This window comes from Cenococcum geophilum (assembly GCF_001692895.1).
Source record: "Cenococcum geophilum 1.58 unplaced genomic scaffold K441scaffold_7, whole genome shotgun sequence".
Lineage (NCBI taxonomy): Eukaryota > Fungi > Ascomycota > Dothideomycetes > Gloniales > Gloniaceae > Cenococcum > Cenococcum geophilum.
Window position 1 is genome coordinate 3396747 of NW_027137565.1, and position 20797 is coordinate 3417543.

At 46.7% G+C, this 20797-nt stretch overlaps 6 protein-coding genes across 6 annotated transcripts; 4 read left to right on the forward strand and 2 right to left on the reverse strand.

Annotated features, from left to right (window-relative positions):
* Nucleotides 1-1818: 1818 nt before the first annotated feature.
* K441DRAFT_654602 (uncharacterized protein) lies at nucleotides 1819-3122 on the forward strand. The gene has a single exon (XM_067647705.1). It carries the CDS (start codon nucleotides 2075-2077, stop codon nucleotides 2939-2941), a length of 867 nt encoding a protein of 288 aa, XP_067507932.1. The 5' UTR covers nucleotides 1819-2074; the 3' UTR covers nucleotides 2942-3122.
* A 3452-nt stretch (nucleotides 3123-6574) lies between these two features.
* Nucleotides 6575-6751, forward strand: K441DRAFT_450918 (uncharacterized protein; the record flags this gene model as incomplete). The annotated part of the gene is made up of 1 exon (XM_067641692.1): nucleotides 6575-6751. A coding segment is annotated over one exon (177 nt), but the record flags the coding sequence as incomplete, so codon positions are not given.
* Nucleotides 6752-6954: 203 nt separating this feature from the next.
* On the reverse strand, nucleotides 6955-11098 carry K441DRAFT_654603 (ARM repeat-containing protein). Its single transcript, XM_067647706.1, has 4 exons — nucleotides 10814-11098; nucleotides 8457-10767; nucleotides 7501-8243; nucleotides 6955-7407 (listed from the first exon to the last, which is right to left on the reverse strand). The coding sequence occupies exons 1-4, from the start codon at nucleotides 10857-10859 to the stop codon at nucleotides 7262-7264; spliced, it is 3246 nt and encodes a 1081-aa protein (XP_067507934.1). The 5' UTR covers nucleotides 10860-11098; the 3' UTR covers nucleotides 6955-7261.
* A 1273-nt stretch (nucleotides 11099-12371) lies between these two features.
* K441DRAFT_674524 (uncharacterized protein) lies at nucleotides 12372-14750 on the forward strand (the record flags this gene model as incomplete). The annotated part of the gene is made up of 4 exons (XM_067650764.1): nucleotides 12372-12380; nucleotides 12456-12615; nucleotides 12678-12789; nucleotides 12878-14750. 4 exons carry the CDS (start codon nucleotides 12372-12374, stop codon nucleotides 14748-14750), a joined length of 2154 nt encoding a protein of 717 aa, XP_067507935.1.
* Nucleotides 14751-16533: 1783 nt separating this feature from the next.
* On the reverse strand, nucleotides 16534-17932 carry K441DRAFT_322263 (uncharacterized protein). Its single transcript, XM_067641174.1, has 3 exons — nucleotides 17624-17932; nucleotides 17434-17524; nucleotides 16534-17364 (listed from the first exon to the last, which is right to left on the reverse strand). Exons 1-3 carry the CDS (start codon nucleotides 17719-17721, stop codon nucleotides 16849-16851), a joined length of 705 nt encoding a protein of 234 aa, XP_067507936.1. The 5' UTR covers nucleotides 17722-17932; the 3' UTR covers nucleotides 16534-16848.
* Nucleotides 17933-18234: 302 nt separating this feature from the next.
* Nucleotides 18235-19793, forward strand: K441DRAFT_322250 (uncharacterized protein). The gene is made up of 4 exons (XM_067641173.1): nucleotides 18235-18745; nucleotides 18935-19176; nucleotides 19226-19710; nucleotides 19770-19793. The coding sequence occupies exons 1-3, from the start codon at nucleotides 18376-18378 to the stop codon at nucleotides 19544-19546; spliced, it is 933 nt and encodes a 310-aa protein (XP_067507937.1). The 5' UTR covers nucleotides 18235-18375; the 3' UTR covers nucleotides 19547-19710; nucleotides 19770-19793.
* Nucleotides 19794-20797: the final 1004 nt, after the last annotated feature.

Sequence of the window (20797 nt, forward strand, 5' to 3'; positions counted from 1 at the left end):
CCGTAATAGAGATAAGGTATAGGTATTAATAAAGAACTAGAAAACTTAGAGGCTAAGCTATAAGATAGACTATTAAATAGCTAGCCTATATAAGATTCTTTAAAAAGTAAGATACTTTTTTAAGGCTAAGCTACCAGAATTAATAAAGATCTACCCTATCTTTTCCCTAAACCGGCTATAAAAAGCTACGGATAATCTATTACCTAGGCAATATAATAACCCCCTACTACCTATTTAGATTGCAGAGGACGAAGAATAAAAAGTTAAAGAAATCTTAGCGGTTAAAAAGGACCGTAAGGTCTTAAAATACTATATAAGCTAGGTAGGCCACAACAAAGACCTAGAATGGTATCCCGCATCTAACTTTAAGTACTCCCCCTATAAGCTGCAGGACTTCTACCTAGCCTACCCCAACCTCCCTAAACTACTACGCAAATTAGATAACTGGATTAAGTGCTAGGAAAAAGGGTTAGATAACTATAACGATTTAGATAATAATAAGGAGCTTGGACAACGCCTAAGGGCAGGCTTTTTTAGGAGGGGGGGGGGTAATGTAATAGTGCTAGAGCGCGTCACCTGCTAAGTTTTACTATATTCTACTACCTGTTATATTCCGCATACTATCTAGTATTGTCGTATACTATCTAGTATTATTATATACTATCTGGTATTGTCGCATACTATTTAGTATTATCGTATACTATCTAGTACTATTTCTTACTATTAGCCCGCCTACTATTGGCTTGTCTACTACTAGCGCCTTAGCGGCTTACGCTACCTATTTGTTAACACCAGCTCTCGCGACCCCCTTTCCTTCTCCTTAGCTTAGTATCTTTATTAGATAGTAATCTACAAGCTTTGGTTCAGAGGCATTTATACGAGCCGTTATAATACTCTTAGTTATAAATATATCTCCTATCTTCTTCTTATTAGAAAATCTAATCTTATTTAGTTTATTAAAGGCCCGCTAGCTAATAAGCTAAAATTACTTTAGGAAAAAAGGCCTTAGAGGTTTATCCCTTAACCCGTTAACTTAAGCACGTAGATTATTAATAAAAGCCTACCAATAAGAGTAAACAATTAGGTAGATCTTACAGCTATTATCTATTCTTCTACGTAAATTAGTAAGTATATTAAGTCTAGCTATTAAGCGGGTTTTAGCTAGGGTTTATACTATAGGGTAAGAACCTCTCCCCCCTCCCCCCTAATATATATAGCGTAGTAATTCAATAAACTAACTTAATCCTAATATAGGATATAAAATTCGTAGTGTTTTATAACGAGTATAGAAACGTAGAGTTTGCTATTTAAGTTATTAAAGATACTAAAGGTAAGCGCTAGATTGCTAAGCTTATTAAACTAAGTAGCTATTTCTAATTCTTAAGTTAGTAGGCTAGAGTACTCTCTATATAAGGCCTTAGTATAAATACCTCTTATTTATAACTTAATACTCCTAATACTTTATTTATAGCTAGTTAAAAAAATATATAAAACTAATTTAATTATATTAAAATGTAAAGCTCTAAGTTAATCCTTTCTACCTACCGCCTATGTCTGTCATAGGAGCTCTACGATCGCTCGGGCGTCGGGCGATAGACTGAGGAGCCTCTCGCGGAGGCTCCAAATCGTCGATTTACAGTGTCCCCGATGATCCGCCGGCCGTGTGCTGATTTCCTAACTAGGCCTAGTGCTTGCCTGTCCTGCCTGTCCTGCCTGTCTTGCCTCCCTACCTGTCTGTGCCTGCCTGTCCATAGTGTCTAATTCAGTTCGGGGGGGAGGTCGGCCCGATCGAACGCTCTGGCTGATTCGATTGATTGTATTGATTCACATCGTTCTCTATGGCGTTCGCTGGCTGTACCTTGGTGGCATCATTTTATCTGCAGCAGATCTCCTAATTTGATTCTCGTGTTGGAGCTCGTAAAAGGCTGCAGAAATCCATTTCGAATGTTATTTCCCACGAGCTGGTGAAAGATCGAGGACACGTAGCCTGCCTAGGCAGGCAGCCATATCAGCCGTATCACAACATTCATCAGTGTCTAATTCCTGGATCATCTTCCTCCAAATAACTACAAACATGCCACAACAAAACAAGCTAAAACCCACAGCTTCAAGCAATACAATCATCTGGCGTGTTTCCCTAGCATGTCTTCCAATCCTCTTCGCAATTGCCGCATGCATTTTTTACTCCCAGAATGCCCGATCTTCTTTAACCAACTCTAAAATCGAGCAACCGCCTTCTCCTACGAGACGAATATCTCACCAAGAGCGGGACGATCAAAATCCGGATATCAACAAGCCTGATGGGCCCTGGTATGATGATAAGGGCTTACCACTTTCCTACGCCGCCTGGAGGGCAAAATACAGTGTCAGATCTGCAGAGCCCACGGCCCGATCGACCATCACGAAGTTCGGTGCCCGCGTTGCCTGCTGGCCCAGCACTGGGGGCATCTGGATCAAGCACGCGGACCCATTGGAGATTGACTTTCTAGGACTCAGCCGCTACAAGGAAGTCCAACGGTCATCGCCTCACCGCGGCGCGGCTGAGGATGCATTCTGCAACCAATTGCGTATGGTTGGAGCCCAGTGGTGGGATCTCCCTCCAAATTTCGAGTCTCGCCAGGGTCCGCACAAATTCGCATGTGAGACGTTGGAGGATTGCTTCGAGCCGCAGATCAAGAATGACCTGGCCTTTGGATGGCCAGAGGACGGAAGAGGAGGGTGCTACGTCAATCTGACGAAAGCTGAAGAGAAGTTTGGCGAAGGCCTGAAAGGATACTACAACGCAGGCTTGATGGACGAGAGGTGTTATGTTATACAAAATCTGGGTGGAAAGTGGTGTAGATGCAGGGACGAATGCCAGGAGATGGCGCATTTGGAATGGGGAGATCGAGATAGAGGTTGCAGTGATCCGCCCTTGCTGATGGACTTACCGAAGCGGTAAGCCAGTGCTTTTATCAGTATTCAATATCAGTATTCGGCCGTATTGATATTGATATTGAATATTGAATATAGTACAGTCTTAGCATAGTGTTTTAATTGAAAGAACGCTCCATGTCCCCGGGCTCTGGTAGAGCTTCAAAATAGCTGTTCTCTCGCGACTGCTCTCTCACCACCATCGTCACCTTCGTGGTCCTTGGCGTGGTATAGCAGATGTCGGCTGCTCTCTAGATTCTGCCAAGAGCTCAGAAGCCTCTCGTACTACATTCGTCACCATAAGCCTCCCCCCGGCAGTAATATTACTTTATAGCCAGCTTTTTAAGCACTCCGTACGTTTAATATTCGTACTCCCTAATAATATGCGGTCCCATAAGACTGTTTACCGTATACCTAAAAAGACTTGTTCGGCCTCTGCTAATATTAACGGTATAGATAATATCAGTGCTTTCATCAAACCAAACCCAAACGGTTCAAACCATCTTATCAGACGTTTGATTGATATCAAACTGAGTTTATTTGGTTTAATAACTATCAATCAAACCAAACTCGATTGATCTAGTTTGATAATTAATTGTTTATATTACTCTAGCTGCAAGCCTATAGCTGTAAACCTTCGTGCAGTGCTCCTATTAATCTAATAAAGTTTTATTAATAATATAATTATCATTATTAATTATTATTAATTGGTTTAATTATAATAATATCCACGCCATATGGCGTAGGCACCCTTATACCAAGCAACAGGCGCCTTCTACCTAGCAACGGGCGCCTCCTACCTAGCAACGGGCGCCTTCTACCTAGCAACGGGCGCCTCCCACCTAGCAACGGGCGCCTTCCACCTAGCAACGGGCGCCTCCCACCTAGCAATGGGCGCCTTCTACCTAGCACTGGCACGAGGCTTGAAGGATTTTAACGCCTCTGATATCTATGGCTACTGGCTCTCTACTATCCTGCTAGAGCTTTATTTCCACTAAGAGATCAGTTTCTAAGGTAACTAGCTTATAATAAGGGCAGGAAGGCTGTTCCAGCAATTTATTAAACCAATAGACGATTGATTTGGTCCAATCAGTTTGTTTAATTGGTTTGATCTATATTAAATAAACCTTAATTGGACCAAATCAATCAAACCAAACAACCGTCGATAAGGGTCCGGTTTGATGAAAGCACTGGATAATATATTAGTCGTGGGTAGTCAACTCTGCAAGTTTGATTAAGCCACTGCAGCGCTATTCTAAGTAGAAGTAGCTAACCTACGCCTTTTACGAGGCGACTTAGGTGTGGTTACGGGTGGTGTATTTAGTGTAGAGTCGCTTAACGCGTCGTCGTTGCTAGAGTGGGTAAACTAATCAGAACCAAGCTTAGAAATGGCAGAGGAGGAAGTATTATCGTCCTTAATTACAATAGTAGATAAGGGAGGCATAGCGTTAATCAAAGGGTGGGTGTATAGGGGGTTATAAAAATCGTTAAAATTAAACGATGTTGTGCGCGATGTCTTTAAGATCTACTTTCTATAGGTTTACCTAACAAATCTGAAATGCGTACGCATTATAAGGAGGCCCGAGAGCCATTTACTAATACATCTACCTTATTTTTACCACCTCAACTCTAAAAATATTTAATATTCAATATCTTTCAGTATTAAACATATCGTATTAATATTAATATTGAATGTTCAATATTCAATATCTAATATCACTAATCAATACCACGGTTGTGTAATAGCGGCTTTCCAGCAGCGTTGGAAGTTCCCCAAAACAACCCCATTTACGTCCGTTGTCATTATTTAGGGTACTTCGCGCTGCCTCATTATGATAGAAGATCAGCTCCTCTCGTGCATTATACCAACTCAAAATATTCCGGCCATATCTATTGTGTGCTCAGTGCAACATGAGGGTAATGCTTAAAGCCAGGGGTCCCAATGATATTTATATCCATTGCTTCTTAACGATATATTCATTCATAAGTAAGTGATAACGATTGGATATTTTGAAATCCTTATGAATGAATATCCATAAGCTTATGAATATATATAGGAAAGTTAAAGCCTTGTGTCGATTTGAATCAGGTTGTACTACCACCCTGTTTCAGATGTATTGTATACCCCCTGTTCCCCCCCTATTGTCTGCACCTACGCTATGTGTATATAGCCTCTTTTTCTTCATAGATCAATCTTTACACGAGTCCTTCTTTTCTTACAATCGGTGCACGGACTACCGATTGACACCTTGTCGTGGTATAGTATTGTAGTAAAAGAATGCTAAAGTATATGCGTAGTGTTAATTTTATGCGCTATATTTCGTGTTAGAGTTGTGGGTAAAAAGTAAGAGGAAACTGCTGGAGAGCAATAAAGGGGTAATGCCAAGACTGGTGATAGAGCTCAGGTAAGTACGTATATAAGCTATATCGCGAATATCCATTCGTATCGCAATATTTTGGCTCCCTTAATGATAATGATGGATATTTGGTCAAAATATCAATCCATTCATTACTGGGGCCGCTGGCCCTTACTAGTATGGTAAGTAAAATAACTCTTTAGGGCTTGCTTATTCTGACACACATACTAGCGGGGGGCGTCTGACCCGTTTGTGGACCGCCCTTGTATATTCGTCTCGATACACTCTTTTGCCTTGTGCATTATATCTACCCCTGCTGTTCTATTTCCCTTACAAAAACCCTAACCATACTGGAGTAACCTCAGCTTAAATTTGAACTATGATTATCTTACAATTTTAGTATTTACGTCATGGTTGCCCCTCTAAGTACTCTCGCTCCTCAAGAATTCACGGACGTGTAAAGCACTAGACTCAAGGGACAAGCTCTTTGCACCGCTAGGATTAGCGACCGGTACTCAGAGACAGGCTAGGAACCCGGACTACTCCATCTCCCTCGATAAAGGATACACGAAGTTCGCAAATGCCTTAATCGAAGCAGACCGGAATTTGAATATCCTAGGACACCGTACGGAACCCCAGTCATGGTCACCCTTCGGACTCTTCCCTCCGTCTTTGGTCCCCAAGCGGCCTCTACCTTCCTGGATCCCTAATTAGACAATGGATCTAGAAGCCACCAGTATTTGGACTGGAGCGGCGTGGATCCAGCGTGGAGCGCCGTTGGAGCGCCAGTTTACGTTTATCCATTATAGGAAAGTGCTAAACCTATAATTGATAAACGTAAACTGGCGCTCCAACGGCGCTCCACGCCGGATCCACGCCGCTCCAGTCCAAATAGATCACTGGAAGCCACGCCTTTCATAAAGAATGAAGTCCAAAATGACTTTTCAAATAAGGTATATAAAGCAAGTAGCCACTATCCTACAGCAGTTCATCTCGATAAGGATTTTCAAACATTGTTTGTACGAGGGTCTACATTTTACATAGTTTTAAAACTCGGTGAAAATTTGCCTGTCCGTTTACCTCATCGACCATACGGCTCTGGCATTCATGGATTAAAGTAGAGCTTGGAAGTAGGTATCACACAGTAGAGACCACACGAAGCCTTTCTCCATACACTTGTTGTGGACATAGGGCAGGTACGAAGACGATGTGTGCGTGGTTTTGCCGTATCCTGGCCTATTCAGGATGAGTTGGATACAGAGATCTCTTTCATTTCGGGCAGCATTCTTAAGATGGTGCTTAATTCTCGAGGGTTCTTTCTTTCAAAGCAAGGTTATATAGGCCTAGCTCGTTACGATGTGAGAGAAGGAGACAAAATCTGCATACTTCACGGTGGACAAGTTCCTTTTATCTTGCGACAGGAGGGGAGATATCATGTGTTTAAAGGTGAATGTTATATTTACGGTTTAATGAATGGAGAAGGTATGAGTTACCCGAGAGTTTGGCAAGACTTCCGCTGAAGATCTATTAGTCGTAGAAGATGGAAATCCTTACCGGTCGCTAATATTGAGGCTGTAACTTAAATAGAAATTAGGCTGGTCTATCACTATTTCTCTGACTGGCTAGGTGCGTCTCTTCAGGGCAATCATTGAGCAGAAAGGAGCGACGGGTGAACGAAAAAAGACGTTGTTTCTTAAAATATATTCTACAGGGTTTCCAAGATTATGATGCTTATGTTAGATTGAGGGCAACTGTACCCGGGCTTTAAGGCCCTAGAGCTACCTCCTCTAGTAGGCTCGGTCTCCGGAATGGGCCTTCTGGCTACTCAGGGGCTGCTCCATAGTACTTAGACGTGAAGAAAATAAGTGAGAGCGCCGCCATGCAATTTTCATAAATTCATGCCGCATTAACATAAGTGGTATCGACTAGCAAAACACGTCCATCCTTCTTTCTGTCACCCTCGACCCCGAAAATGCAGTATCTCGCTCACTCTACTGCTTCTGTAGATACTTAACCAACTCCAATAGCTGCGCGCGCGTCTCGTCCTCAAGCTGCTCCTCGGGTGGTCCGAGCACCTTCTCGAAAACAGGCATCAGAGAAGGCGTAAGTTGCATGATCGTAGGGTCGTTTGCTTGGTCTGGGGGGAGAGGATAGCGTCAGAAAGAAGGTTCGGTGGGAGGACGACGAGAAATGGGATAAGGCATAGTGACCGGGCAAAGCAACTACTCACACAACTGCACAACCATCTTGAAAATCGGTTTGTTCTCCTCGTAATCTTCTCTCAGAGGTAAAAGCTGTACTAGCCGCGGCAGCACCTCGCTAATAGGGATGTTGTTCGGGTGCCGCGAGATCATGCGGCTGACGCACCCAGCGGTGTTATCGAGTAGCCGGGCTTGGCCATGGTCATCCAGCAACGGTTCAAGCTTCTGGAAGATGTTCATGTACGATTTCAGAATCTCCTGCTCATTGTTGGACTTCTCGCATAGCAGACCGAGACCGTAAACGGCATTTGACTTCGTCTCTGAGTCCTCGTCTGATAAGCGATGAATGAGGAGTTTGAGCAAGCCGCTCGTGTAGGGCGTGCATGCTTCGCCCATATTACCGACGCATTCAGCAATTGAACCCACGGCTGCGCTGCGTTCGGTCGATTCTTGGCTACTTGCGTACTTTAGGATCGGTTTCTCGAAGACTTTCCAAAGTTCCGCGAAGTCGGGGCCTAGAGCTACGGAGAGGCATGTAACAACATCCAAGGCAGTCTCGATGACGAGCCAGTCGTACTCGGAAGACTCTTCTAGGACGTCTTCATCGGCTTCGTCACCAAGGTCCTGTTGACATGGGTGGCGTTTCGTGATGATTGAGACAAGTTGTTGCGCGATTTCAGTCACAACATCGCCTTGCTCGGTAACAAGGACGGCAGGACCGCAAAGCTTGAGGGATGCGGCGAGATCGCGGTTGATATCTGTGACGGTGCCACTGGAACATATCTAGTTAGCTGGTGCAATGACAACAAAGCCAGAAATTTAAGGTTGGGTGAGGTGTCGATCAGAAATAGAATCGCTTTCGCATCAACCGCACTTTGTGCGTCTGAGTGAGCTGGGATTAACGAAGTAGGGTCATCCTTTCGAGGTAAAGAGATGTGCCGAGAAAAAAGTACAGCACTCAACTAGAATAAAAAATCAAACTGACCGATCCATCTCATCCTGCCAAACACCCATAGTGGCAGTCATGACCATGTTTCCGAGCTTCTTAAGAGCATCCGTGGGTTGAACTTGGAGTTTAATTCCAGGCTTCCATTTATCCATACCGTCGCCCTCAGCCAGGCCCCAGAGGCAAGCATAGGTTCGCCAGAGGGTACCAATGGCAGATTTGCGGACTCCCTCGTATGAATGCTCGACAAGCTCTAGGACTGATGTAACTGTGTCCTCGAGATAAGGAAGGAAATTACGTCTTGTGTGCGTAATGATATCTCCAATAACCTCGACGGCGATTTCTTTTTCCATAGCTACAGCAGTAACAGCTCCAATGTCGTCCCAGTCATCATCTTCATCCATATCCTCTGCATTGACTACATCATCATCTTCATCGTCAGTTGCAGCAGCGACCTTGATTTTTCGTCCCTGGACAACAACTTCACTGCCCAACAAGTCTTTGGCTTCTTCACCCAATTGGACCTCCATTTCTGTCTCGTCTTGTCTAAGACACTCCTGGAGACCTTTGATGGCACCGGCAAGGTATGGTGAGAACTCTTCTTCGTAGACCTTCGCCATCGTACTCCAGAGAATGTAACTTGTCTCACGCAATCTGGGATGATCGAGGTGTAGAGCCTCTTCAGAGGCTTCCATGAGAGGACGAACGTATTGTTGGAATGGAGCTGCTCCAACCGCCGACGCTAATTTCCCCATTGAGTCGCAAACAACGCCTCGGAGATCAAGGTCACCCTGGCTTTCCTTTATTGTCACATAAGGGGCAAGAGCGTTCATTGTCTGCGCAAAGTATGGCAAGAATGCTCCTTCTGCGGCAGCTGCAATAGACCCAACGGCGCCAACTGCAGCGACCTTGGACTTGAAATCGGAGTGCTGGAACAAGCTGCTAAATCGAGGCACCAGCTCGGAAACATATTTCGCGGCGTCCTCCGTCTCCAGACCCTCGATAAGGGAGTCGATAGCATTGCAGCTTCCTCGAATGATCTCGAGATTCCGTTCTCCGTCTTGGCCCTGGCTCGAACTGGCAGCAAGGTCAAAATTCTTTACGAGAGCTGGAATGAGCCGCGCATGTTCCTTGCCCATATCTTCAGCCAAGTCGTCGGCCAATCGGGCAACACCGTTCAAGGCAGCAGCTCGAACCTTAATCTCTGGGTCTTCTAGCAAGTGCAATACCATGGGAAGAATCTCATGGAGTTGAGTTGCGATGAAGTCTGGAGCCCCCTCGACGCACATGCCTAGAGCGAGGATACCAGCTCTGCGATAATCCGGATTTGTAGAGGCGACAAAAGGACCGATGGCTCTGAGCAAAGGCACCACAACCTGGCTAGGAGGTAGACTAGATGCAAGGATGTCCAGCAATCCCAAAGCCGACCTGGCTGGAGTGATGTCCTCCTCGTCATTGGAAAGATCACCCAGCTCTGTCACAATTTGCAAAGCCTTGACAGTAAGCTCTTCACCAATTCTGAGACCTTGAACCTTGAGCTTCCTATATCGAACACACTGCATCAAGAACGCGAGTGCTTGCGATCGGTAGTCATCGTCTATTGAAGTTGTGGATGCCAGCTCGATCATGAACTTGACGAGATCGCCAAAGTGCTTTTGAAGGAGAGCAGCTTCGCAACCAAGCAGTGTTTGGAATACCTCAAAAGCCTGTAGGGCGTGGTCCTCGTCACCTTGCTCAACAGTTGATTTCAGAACAGCCACCATGTTCGGTATAGTATCCTGGAATGCCTTGAGAGACTTTGGATCCTCCTCAGGGTCAAGCAGCATAGCCATGCGGCTTAATGCGAGCATGGTGTTGACTCTGACCTCTGCGCTCTCAGGGTCCTGGATGGTAGTGCTGAAGAGCTTGTAGAGGTCGCTCAGATTGCCGGGGAATGTATCGCCTACGGATTCTAGTATTGTGAAGAGTATGTAGACTCCGACCTCTCTGTGCCGAGCCGTATTACTAGTAGCGGCCTGCTGCAGGTAGCCCGGCAGATCTCCCCACTCTCCATCTTCGAAGTCAATCCTGGCAATTGCGGATACAACGCGTGCAGCGGAATGTCGAACAAGGGTGACATCGTCGTTAAGAGTGGACTGGAAAAGCTGATTTCTGAGCGGTGCTTTTTGGTCGACAGGTACTGAAGCCCAGTGCTTTTGAACCAGTTTCCTGGCCTCGACGGCAGCTAATTGTCGAAGCTCCGCTTTGGGATGAGAGGCAAGGATATGGATAAGAGCAGCGAGGGAGGCAGGAGAGATATAGTAGGTTTTATTAAGAGTTGCCGTGGCAGCCTTGACGCGTTCAGTGTCGGCTATTCTATATCAGCAAGAAACACGTCGTGGTAAAATTTGACTTACGTTGCAGCAGGCTCTCGAGGAGCTGGACAAACTCTTGTTCATCCATGGTGCGTATGTGTAGGATGCAATAAACAATAGAAAACGTGGGTATCCAGCGCCGCTACAAGAAGGGAAAAGAAGAAAAGGAAAAGAGGTGAAGAAGAGAAAGGTAAGAAAGTAAACAGGATTTCCACGGTGGGGGGTGTACGTATCCTGGTCGCGAAAGATTTTGGAAATTTCTCTTGGAAGCGAGGCGGTGAACGCTGGAGCTCTATCCTGCGAACCTTCTGTCACAGCTTGCGTATTTCTGAAAATGTACCCCAAAAGTAACTTCAGCTCTCCAACCGCGCTTTACGCAGTCAATTCAATAGAAATATTGAGAAATGATGAGCCCAAACAGATACTGGGCCCTACCCTTTTATGCGAGTAGAATACTCGTAAGTCAGCGTGAAGAGTGGCTATTGCCCAACCCGGATACAATCCCAATGGTTATGTGATATCCTTGCAGCTATTTTCTAATTTCAGTTGGTAGATGTGCCTTTTATTACATCGATCGATCAACATCCTGGTCAAAATGTACCGTACACCAACAAATTGGTCTAGTTATACCGAGCAATCATCGTCATTTCACACAATTGCACGGCGTAGGTGACATGTTTTGCAGCGGCCTTTACTAGACACTCTTAGAGCTGAGGGCTTTGCCAAATCAATTGGAAGTTAAAATTGACAGGCTGTACTTGGTATGGTCTAACGGCACAATATGAGATGATGCCTTGGGTAGGCTAGTTGCGAATTCAATCGGGTATCTTCAGTGCGGCTAACCACTTCGTGAGGACAAAAGTTCATGCGTTAAGGTAGTCTTGGAGCTGCCTTTTCCAGGGAATTATGGTCCTATCCCCCACTGGAGCCCATATGAAGGCACCACAAGCACTCGCTAATCTGTGATAGGCTAGAGCGGTCTTTCTTCTGATTTGTGTTCCTAGAGGGACATGTGAGGGATTGCTTCTCTAGGGGTATTTTAATAGATTTAGTTCAGGCGCAAACCTTCTTGTTAAGGCAGGGGGTTTGCTGAAGTTGCTCAGAAATGACGGAGGGCCGACGTTTTCTAGAAGAATCCACGACGTGGGATGAATGAAGCAACGAGATAGGATGCAGATGGGATCCAGCTTGTCGAATGACGTATAAGAAGGGGAGAAATAAGGCTCGGCTCTGTATGAGATTGGCTTAGGTCTAGACGCACAAAAACTAAGTTAATGAAAAAGTCGTCGGTCCTAGGATTTCAGACGGGAGTGCAGGGGACTTGGATGGGGAAAAAGTGAGCTGGTGAAAACCTCGAACCTGATCGCCAAGGCGGGAGCGCGTTAGCGAGAGCAGCGAAAAAGGCAGGAGTGAAGTGTGCAAAGCTCAGTTCCGCATCAACCATCACCTTTTCTATTCACCACCACAGCTCGAGCAGAAGCCCATCTAATCCTTCTATTCCCGCTTCTTCCTGAATACCCCCCTTATACCTCTCTTTTACCTATCGAATCCGAAATCACTGTTCTTGACACCCCTTCAGTTTGCCGCATCGGACATCTCCATGGCTTCCGTAAGTTGAGCGCGCACAAACACTACCGCAAAAACGTGCTATCTGAAGGCGTCATAGCATGCTGACAATACGCAGCAAGCTCCAACTCAGCCGCGCCCTTACAACTCCCAGGGCTATCTCCCTAACGGCGGAACACCTTCAGGTCCTGCGCCTGGTGCCCAGCCACTTCTTCCCAATCAAGGCCGTGTAATACAGTCTGGAAGCGCTCGAGTTCTGTGTATTGCCGACGTGAGAGGTACGATATCTGAGCAGCAAGTGAAGTTGGTAGCTCTACGCGAGGCTAACAATCTTACAAAGGTAACCTCCAGTCTCTCAACCATCTCGCCGCAGACGCACGGGCAAACTATATTATACACACTGGCGACTTCGGCTTCTACGATGATCGCTCACTGGATCGGATCGCAGAAAAGTATGTAATTGAACGCGATATCTGAGCTTCCTTGACTGAATTGCCTTGATGCAAACAAACTGACACTTCATTTCACTTTACCTCACAGGACGCTCAAGCACGTCGCCCAGTACTCACCTCTTCTATCTGACCCCGTAAAGCGCCAAATCGCAGCCGCTCCACCACAACCACCCATCAAAGAGCGATTTGCTAGGGATAATCTCCCTCTGTCAGAACTGCCGCTGTTCCTCAACAAGACATACACATTAAACGTACCCGTTTATACCGTATGGGGTGCGTGTGAAGATGTTCAGGTCCTTGAGAAGCTTCGGTCTGGAGAATACAAGATCGACAACCTTCACATCATCGATGAGGCACACTCACGACTACTAGATGTTGGGGGGATCAAGCTCCGTCTGTTGGGCCTTGGGGGCGCTGTGGTGATGCACAAACTTTTTGATAATGGTGAGGGCAGAACCACAATCGCTGGTGGACAGGGAACAATGTGGACCACACTCTTACAGATGGGTGAGCTGGTGGATACGGCAAACCGGGTTTATGATCCCACAGAGACGCGAATCTTTGTGACACACGCATCCCCAGCACGTGAAGGTCTACTGAATCAATTGTCGGTCACACTAAAAGCGGACTTTTCAATATCTGCTGGTCTCCATTTCCGCTACGGTAGCTCTTACAACGAATTTAGCGTCAATCCTACGCTGGATCACTATCGTGGCAAGCTTGCAGCATCAAAGGCGTCATTCAATGATGTCTGGGACACGGTGAAGGCTGAGGTCGAGCCTGCAGTTGCAGAGAGCGAGTCACAGCAACGGTTACTCAATCTGGCTATCGATATAGTCAACAAGATGCCGACCATCGCAAATGGTGGCAATCCTTTCGGAGGACCTGCACCAGGACCAGCTAGCGGGCAGGTGGACGAGAGTGCATTTAAGAATATGTGGAATTTTAACCTGGCGGATGCAGCATATGGCTGGTTAGTACTTGATGTTGATAATGGAAGGATTGGGACCGAAATGAGAGCGCAAGGATTCAACTTCGCCCATCGTGGTGGGAAGGTTGGCGCACCTCAGCAAGGTCAAGGCGCACCCGTTGCGCCTTCAACAAGCACTAGTGCTCCTACTGGCGGAAATCTTCCGAACCCATCAGCGCAACCTTCTCCTGCGCAGATTCGAACGCCACTTGCGCCAGTCGCTGCACCACAACAACCGCGTCAACAATCTGCGCCTACTCCGCCCCCACAACAGCAGCAAATCAAGCCCGCCGCGCCGCAGCCCGCAAGAACTGGACCATCTCCTACACCTGCCACACCCAAGGAGCCTATCAAACCCGCTACTCCTCAACCACCGCCATCTAACGCTGGAAGCACTGTTCCTTCAAATGCTGGTCAAGAGAAGGCTATACTAAGCGAAATTAAGCCCAATGGGACAGCAGCGCCAGAAAAAGGCCCGGCATCACCAGTACCAAAGACAGATACTCCTGCGGAGAGAAAAGAGAGCAAGGCTCTATTCATTGTGAACGTCAAGGATGAAGAAGAGGCGAAGTTATTGCTCGCCGAAGAAGACAAGGCCAAGTGCGAGAAGATCGAAAAGAACAAACACTACTTCATTGCAACTTTCGCTACTCCAGCAGAGATGCAAGCTGCCCTTGGCCGCGTCTCCCAAGAATACAAAGGTAACAAAGCAGACAAGCCTAGCGTCAAGATCTACCGAGACCCATCTGACCGCAGCACGCCACGCTTCGGAGCTGGCAGCTGGCAGGGCAGCAATAGAGGCGGCTTGCAAAGTGGCGGATATCGCAGCGGCGGTGCCAGCGACAGTGAAGGCGGCCGCGGCGGACGAGGTGTCGGATACAGGGGCCGAGGCGACCGCGGCGGCAGCCAGCGGGGCCGGGTACGTGGCCGCGGATTCGGGCGAGGCGGGCAAGGAGAGGGTGCGGCGGCATCGGCAGGTGGCGAGTCATGAGCAACCTCGCAGGGCTACTTCACACCATTCCTCTTCCTTCCCCACTAATCTTCCTCATCATACCCCAATCTCGCACTATTATACCGGAGTCCTCCCTACCACCGGCGCTGGGATCCCCCAACAAAGCTCTATTTCTTTCCCTGTCTATTCCCGGAAATCGGGATTTCCATCTGTCATAGCTAGCGAGGTTCGCGCATGTGCTCCTTAACTCATCCTCATACTCGATTTCCCGCCTTCCCCTGTGTTTTATTTTGCAACTCAGCGCCCACTACAGCCGCCGGTTGATGTGGATAGGCATTTCTATTATCTTGGGAGGCCGTTGAGGGGTTCTGTTTCGCAGGGCGGGCTTTACTTTCTTCTTGGTTCTAGCAAATAACTCGGATAGCGATTGTAGGCGCGAGGGGTTGCCCCTTGGCTTCTTCTCCCTTGAGCGCTTTTTCGGGCTCATCCTCTTTATTTTAGTTACTTCTCGAGTACAGATCTCTCTCTATCCCTCACTTTGCAAGGCGGGTGGGTTTTCACGGTTGTAGACTGGGGTGCTTGGAGGGAGGAGGGGAGAGAAGGGGAGAATTAGGGGATAGGAAGGGAAGTAGGCGATCGTGTATAAGCAGACTTGAGGATATTTTCGAGTGTACTTTAGTGGAATGGAAGAGTCGTGTTGGCTAGAACTTTCTTGATTGATACTGGTGAGGTAAAGTGAGGTGTGAGGTATTGTAGGTAGCGATCGTCAGCTCCGCGTGCTTTTAAGGTGTCGTAATAACACCCCTGTCACCCAGGGCTAGCATAACGATCTGAAGTTGCAGAGTCACAAGAATCAAGGCGCGAATTCTGCAGTATTTATTCATATCAGTTGCTTGAGAGCTTCAACCGTGAGGTCGGGAAATAACAGGTCTATCTCATCGTACATACCTTCCTTACCAACCAGGTTAGGACACCCAGTGCTCAGCGGTGTTAAGTCCGCGTTTTGCAAATGTGTAAAAATAATAACATTGAAAGCGGAATGAGCTCAAAGCATTTGCATAAGTTCCGTGACCGCCTAACTCCGTACATGCGTATGGCATTACCACTTCATTACCTTCCTATTCGTCACGACCGTAGCCTCCAATTCCGCGAGAGCATTACCGTAAGGTGTCGTATGTGCCTGGGGGGCGTGTAAAGTTTCATCGGGCAGTAAGATGTCCTATTCTCATGACCCGGTGGCGGAACCCTGCTGCGTGACCGCAGTCACCTCAGCTCGCTGAAGGGTCTGGATACGGCGGAGAAATTGATCTCTTCGCAAGCGCTCCGTTTCCCGCGCATCTGCTTGCTCGCTTTCCGGTAATTGAGCAATGCGGTCTGCTTCTCGGCCTTGACGGTTCGTTTCATCTTGCCACTCTTCGGAGGGGGTGCGGGCTGGGCTTGGAGTTGCATCTAGAGCATCCCTAAGCTCAAATTTAATACTCAAGGTGAAAGGGTTCAATCAACTTACTCTGTCCCTGCGGATGGCCAAAAAATCGTCTTAGAATGCCGCAGTTTTGCTTTTCGCGAATCAGGCAAAGACCATCATCGCTCAGGACATTATTGTAGAAGTAGTTTTTATAGACCGAGAATGCGCTACTGCCAAACAAGGTATCGGAGGTCGGGGTTAGGCTCGGCGTAACCTAGGGTTACACACGGTCCCCCCCATATCGACCACATATTATCCAAATATTACCCCCCCCCTTAGGCGGTAGCCCCTACTTTTCGGACGCGTTTTTGAGGCCTAGGTTAGTACTAGGTTAGTATGGAGGGCGTCGTCGCGCGCCCTCGACCTCATCATCGCCTCGATAATCTATTTTCTAACCCTCTCCTATTCTCATACCCGCACAGGCTTATACGGGGCTTCTAATTATATATTAAAAGGCCCGCTACAATTCTAATTCCATAATATAAAGCATTCTTCTTCTTCTCCTCCTTTAATATTTACGCGTTCGGTTACTCTATTTACCCATATAGTACTCACACATTTACCCCTTGCCTTTTACGGAAATAGAGTCTTCCAAGCATCCTTATACCCTATAGTCCACCTTACGGTCAAAGGAAGCCCCCGCAGCCTCCTACCACAGCCTCCAAAGCGAATTCAAAGCCTAGACGGCATGGCATCATGAACTGATCGCGGAAGAATGGTGAAGACTCGCTCATATGATTCTCGCTCGCCATCGAAGGAGAATGGAAGCGTTACAGTACCAACCGAAGTTATTACGTTTCCATTTGGTAGTCTCATAGGTCTCTGGAAGTTCGTGTCCACCGAAAAGCCATTGCGTGTCACAAAAGTCTCTGACAATACGTCCTGGTCAGAACAGTTGTCCGGCAATGCTGATACAGGAATTCCTTTGAGGAGACCGGGTATCCATCGTTCCGTCTTCATACGCTTACACTGTCTTGGCTGAGAAAACTCTGGAAGGCAAGCCTTGGCATCGCTTTGAATGCCTTGTGGGTTTTGAGACAGTAAGATATTTTGCTGTTCTAGATTAATGAAATTTGGAGAGTGACCAACTTCATAATCGTCATTTAGAATTCCATAAACTGGCGCTTTGAATATCTGTTGGGTTAGATCTGGTAGCTCAGTTATCCAAAACTTGTCTCTTGAATAATCCTAATTAAAATAATCGTCAGTGTTGCTCTCACAACTAATCATAATCCGATTTATTGCCGATGTACATACTGCTTTGTATTTCCTGCTAGAGCTGAACTTCCTTTTACGCTCCGATATTTTCCCCCGAGCCTTTGAATTACATCTGTATGCGATTATTATCCTATTGTGCAATTGAGTATGAGCTTGATGTTTGAACTTAGGCAGAATGGTTGTAGAATAGCGGCTTGAGAATCAGCCAGAAGCGGAATCGAGAACTTACTCTCTTTTTGCCGCGTCCTGTCTTCTAATGTCCGACATAAAAGGGTTCACATCGACTTCATGCCAACTGGCAGCGCTACGTGGCCGTAAATTTGGCATAACCAATGAAAAAGCATCAAATCAAAAGGCCACGACACCTATCGTATTGCACTGTAGAGCCTCCCAAAATACAAGGAAATATGAGACCTCAGACGAGAGGAATATTTGTCACTGCTTGTCCTCGGCTGACCTTGAAACTGCGTAGGGGGAGCGGCTGGAGTTCAGTCTCTTGTGAAAGGTATTAAAGCTCGAATTTAGCCTGAACATAGTTCGTCATGGCTCTAGAGTCTCAACTTTGCCTGCAGAGGCGAATTGTGATGATGTGCGAGAAAACAGTAGATAAACGACGGAGCATAGTGGACCTTTAGTAGTTATAGATTTTGGAATGCAAGAGAAAGTCATGAATGAGAGGATAGGTGGAAACATCGTCATGGTGTTGTATCATTCGCAATACATGAGTTGGCCTAATTTGCTGTCTTCTCGAGTACGTCAGCTATTCCCCCAACCACAACAAAGCGGCTGGAAAGACAGCGAAGGTATGATTGTTGTCAGCGTGAGATTGGCGCTGTCTTTACGCCCCGTTGAGTCGACAAGTCAGCTTTGAGGGTGGCGAACCCTCCAAATAGCACCGTAATGATCTGTTCTTGTGAAGAAGAAAAGGAAGTTGCTCCAGAATCAAATACAATGGTATGAAATTCTACTACTTACAATGAGATGCAGAAGCAAGCGATCGGTGCGCCTCCAGACATCGAACTCGCAATTCCTAGAGCGCCGAGAGCCCCTAGAGACGGCTATCCTGCGCTCGCCGCTTGGATTGCGCATGATCCTAACAACGAGTCGTATGTCTTCCGCAAATTTGATCGACTCAGCGCGCGCAATCTTCTGTACCTCCAGAGCCAATTGATTGCGTTAGAAGGGACCTTGGATAGGCTGGATGAAGAAACACAAGAAAGCCAGGACATGGAATTGAGGTTGTCGGCGCAGAGGTGGGAAACGTTTGTGGAGAATGCCGAGAACCCGAATCGGCCTGAGAGAAGGCGCATGGAGCTCGCCGAGCTCATCCAGAAAAAGATTAAGGAATACCGTAAGTCAACTACAATACTCGAATATTATTTCCATTAGATTTTCGAAATTACAGGCGTCATAACCCTCGCGGTGCCTCTTTCTCTGAGTTGGCTTCCTCAAATGCTAACCTTTACGGACGTTTTAAGTGTTGTATTCCGATATGACATTATAGACGAAGCGTTCTTTTGCATTTCTAACCAGAGACTAGATGAAGCATTGCTGCTTCAATCACAAATTGCGAATCTCGACCGACCTAGTAGCCGGGTACTCACTGCTTTCCGTAACTGGTTCAATGGAAAGAATAGGTATCCAAAATCGCGCGGAGAGAGTCCAATCCTGACCGGAAGAGCGAAGTCCATGCTAGATGATGAGAAAGATCTCGCTGCCCTTCGACCTCCCACAGATAAAGATGCATTATCCCGCTTTCTACAGGACCACTGGCCCTTCCAGGTAACGTACCCGCTTCCTGATTCAATCCCTACCTAATATTTTACACAAGGACAAAGCATACCCAGACCCTGGAGATAATACGAGGCACTTCCCCGAGCGCCATGTCATGTGGGCGGTAGCATTCATCAGCACTGTCATCGCTGCAATTCTTCTCATCGGTGCCATTACAAGTTTATACTTTGTGACAAATCCGGGTGCTAAACTCGGGATGATTTCTGGCTTCACCATTCTCTTCGCTATTGGCGTGGGGCTTCTAACTAATGCGAAAAGGTCAGAAATATTCGCGGCGACGGCAGCCTACGCAGCCGTTCTGGTGGTGTTTGTGTCTGGGAATCTAGGCAATACTAATACTGCTCCGAAAACTCCCTGAATATCGAACCCAAATTACTTCGGGAGATTGACGATTAAAGTAGAAGTGTTTCAGAGCCTATACATCAATGAATCATCAAACCGCAGTACGGGATCATCGTGCATTTGATGGTATTCGATATACTACAGCATATACACTCAGAATAGTGCCTTCGCCGTATAATGGTATCTGATGATAAATAAACCTACAAAGTAGCGGATGAAATGAGCTAACGAGCGCTAAGGGGTACAAAAAAGACTCTAGCAGTAGAGCATCACTCTGCGCCAAATAGTGTAACAGCCAAGCGTCAACGTACGGGAATCAAGGCTCATAGGAGAAGGCTAAGGGATTTTCAAGTGACAGAAATGAAATATGTGTGAGGGTGCTACTGGCGGAGCATCTTTCCACCCTGGCGAGTGTAGCCAACTTGGCGTCGACATTTAGAATAAAAGCTGATGGAAGGAGGTCGAAGACCTCGAAATCCAAGCAATAAAGATGGCTTTGAGTGGTTTTGGGGCGGAATATGCATTTATATAGTAAAAAACAACATGGAGACCACGCATCAGGAAATGGAGGTTCCTTTACGGGCAAGGCGCGCTCGCTTCCCCACCCCAGTTCGGCCAAGACCCAACCTCAACCTCGACCATAAAAGGCCTTCTTCCTCGCTGCTTTTGCCCTTATGCTCCATCTCCTCTTTTTTTTCCCGCTACCGTGCTACCTCGGACTCTAGCTGTCAGCCGTGAGGCATTTTCCATCCCCTTAGCGTCTATGTAGGTGCTCTGCCCGCCTTCCCTAATCTCCGCATGTTTTATACTAACGATAACCTAGCGCTGCAACTCCCGGCCCTTTTTATAGGACACATTTATACTCTCTCCTAGTGTTAACGCGTGCTTCGGTTCTACTATATTCCTCCTCTCTTCTCTTTCTCCTCTTCTCCTGACCACGTCCCCTACCAATTAGTGCACTGGAATAACATTTCCGTTTATCCTCTTCTTTACCTCTGCATCTAGCAGTGTCTTAGGCGTGACTACAGTATATGACTTAATCCCTGTCGGAATAGTTATAAATGGCTATAAGGCTATGCCGAGAACCGCCTAGTAATAGATTATATAGGTTATAGCTGCTGCGAGCTGCGGGACGCGTTAGGTAGTGTCGCATTATAGCATTATAATAAAGGCGAAGCCGGAAGCCGAAGTGGGTCCTTAGTGAAACTATAGGCTGATACTAGTTACTTAGCTTAGTTAAAGCTACGCTGCTAAAAACTAAAAGCCT

Bases quoted from the DNA above. Each gene is read 5' to 3' on its own strand.
- K441DRAFT_654602 (XM_067647705.1), top strand. From the start codon at position 2,075: ATGCCACAACAAAACAAGCTAAAACCCACAGCTTCAAGCAATACAATC.
- K441DRAFT_654603 (XM_067647706.1), bottom strand. From the start codon at position 10,859: ATGGATGAACAAGAGTTTGTCCAGCTCCTCGAGAGCCTGCTGCAAC. The intron at 8,244-8,456 runs GTCAGTTTGATT...GATATGTTCCAG, and splicing joins TGGCAGGATGAGATGGATCG to TGGCACCGTCACAGATATCA. The intron at 7,408-7,500 runs GTGAGTAGTTGC...CTCTCCCCCCAG, and splicing joins CAAGATGGTTGTGCAGTTGT to ACCAAGCAAACGACCCTACG.
- K441DRAFT_322263 (XM_067641174.1), bottom strand. From the start codon at position 17,721: ATGCCAAATTTACGGCCACGTAGCGCTGCCAGTTGGCATGAAGTCGAT. The intron at 17,525-17,623 runs GTAAGTTCTCGA...ATTGCACAATAG, and splicing joins CAGGACGCGGCAAAAAGAGA to GATAATAATCGCATACAGAT. The intron at 17,365-17,433 runs GTATGTACATCG...TATTTTAATTAG, and splicing joins CTAGCAGGAAATACAAAGCA to GATTATTCAAGAGACAAGTT.
- K441DRAFT_322250 (XM_067641173.1), top strand. From the start codon at position 18,376: ATGCAGAAGCAAGCGATCGGTGCGCCTCCAGACATCGAACTCGCAATT. The intron at 18,746-18,934 runs GTAAGTCAACTA...ACCAGAGACTAG, and splicing joins GAAAAAGATTAAGGAATACC to ATGAAGCATTGCTGCTTCAA. The intron at 19,177-19,225 runs GTAACGTACCCG...ATTTTACACAAG, and splicing joins AGGACCACTGGCCCTTCCAG to GACAAAGCATACCCAGACCC.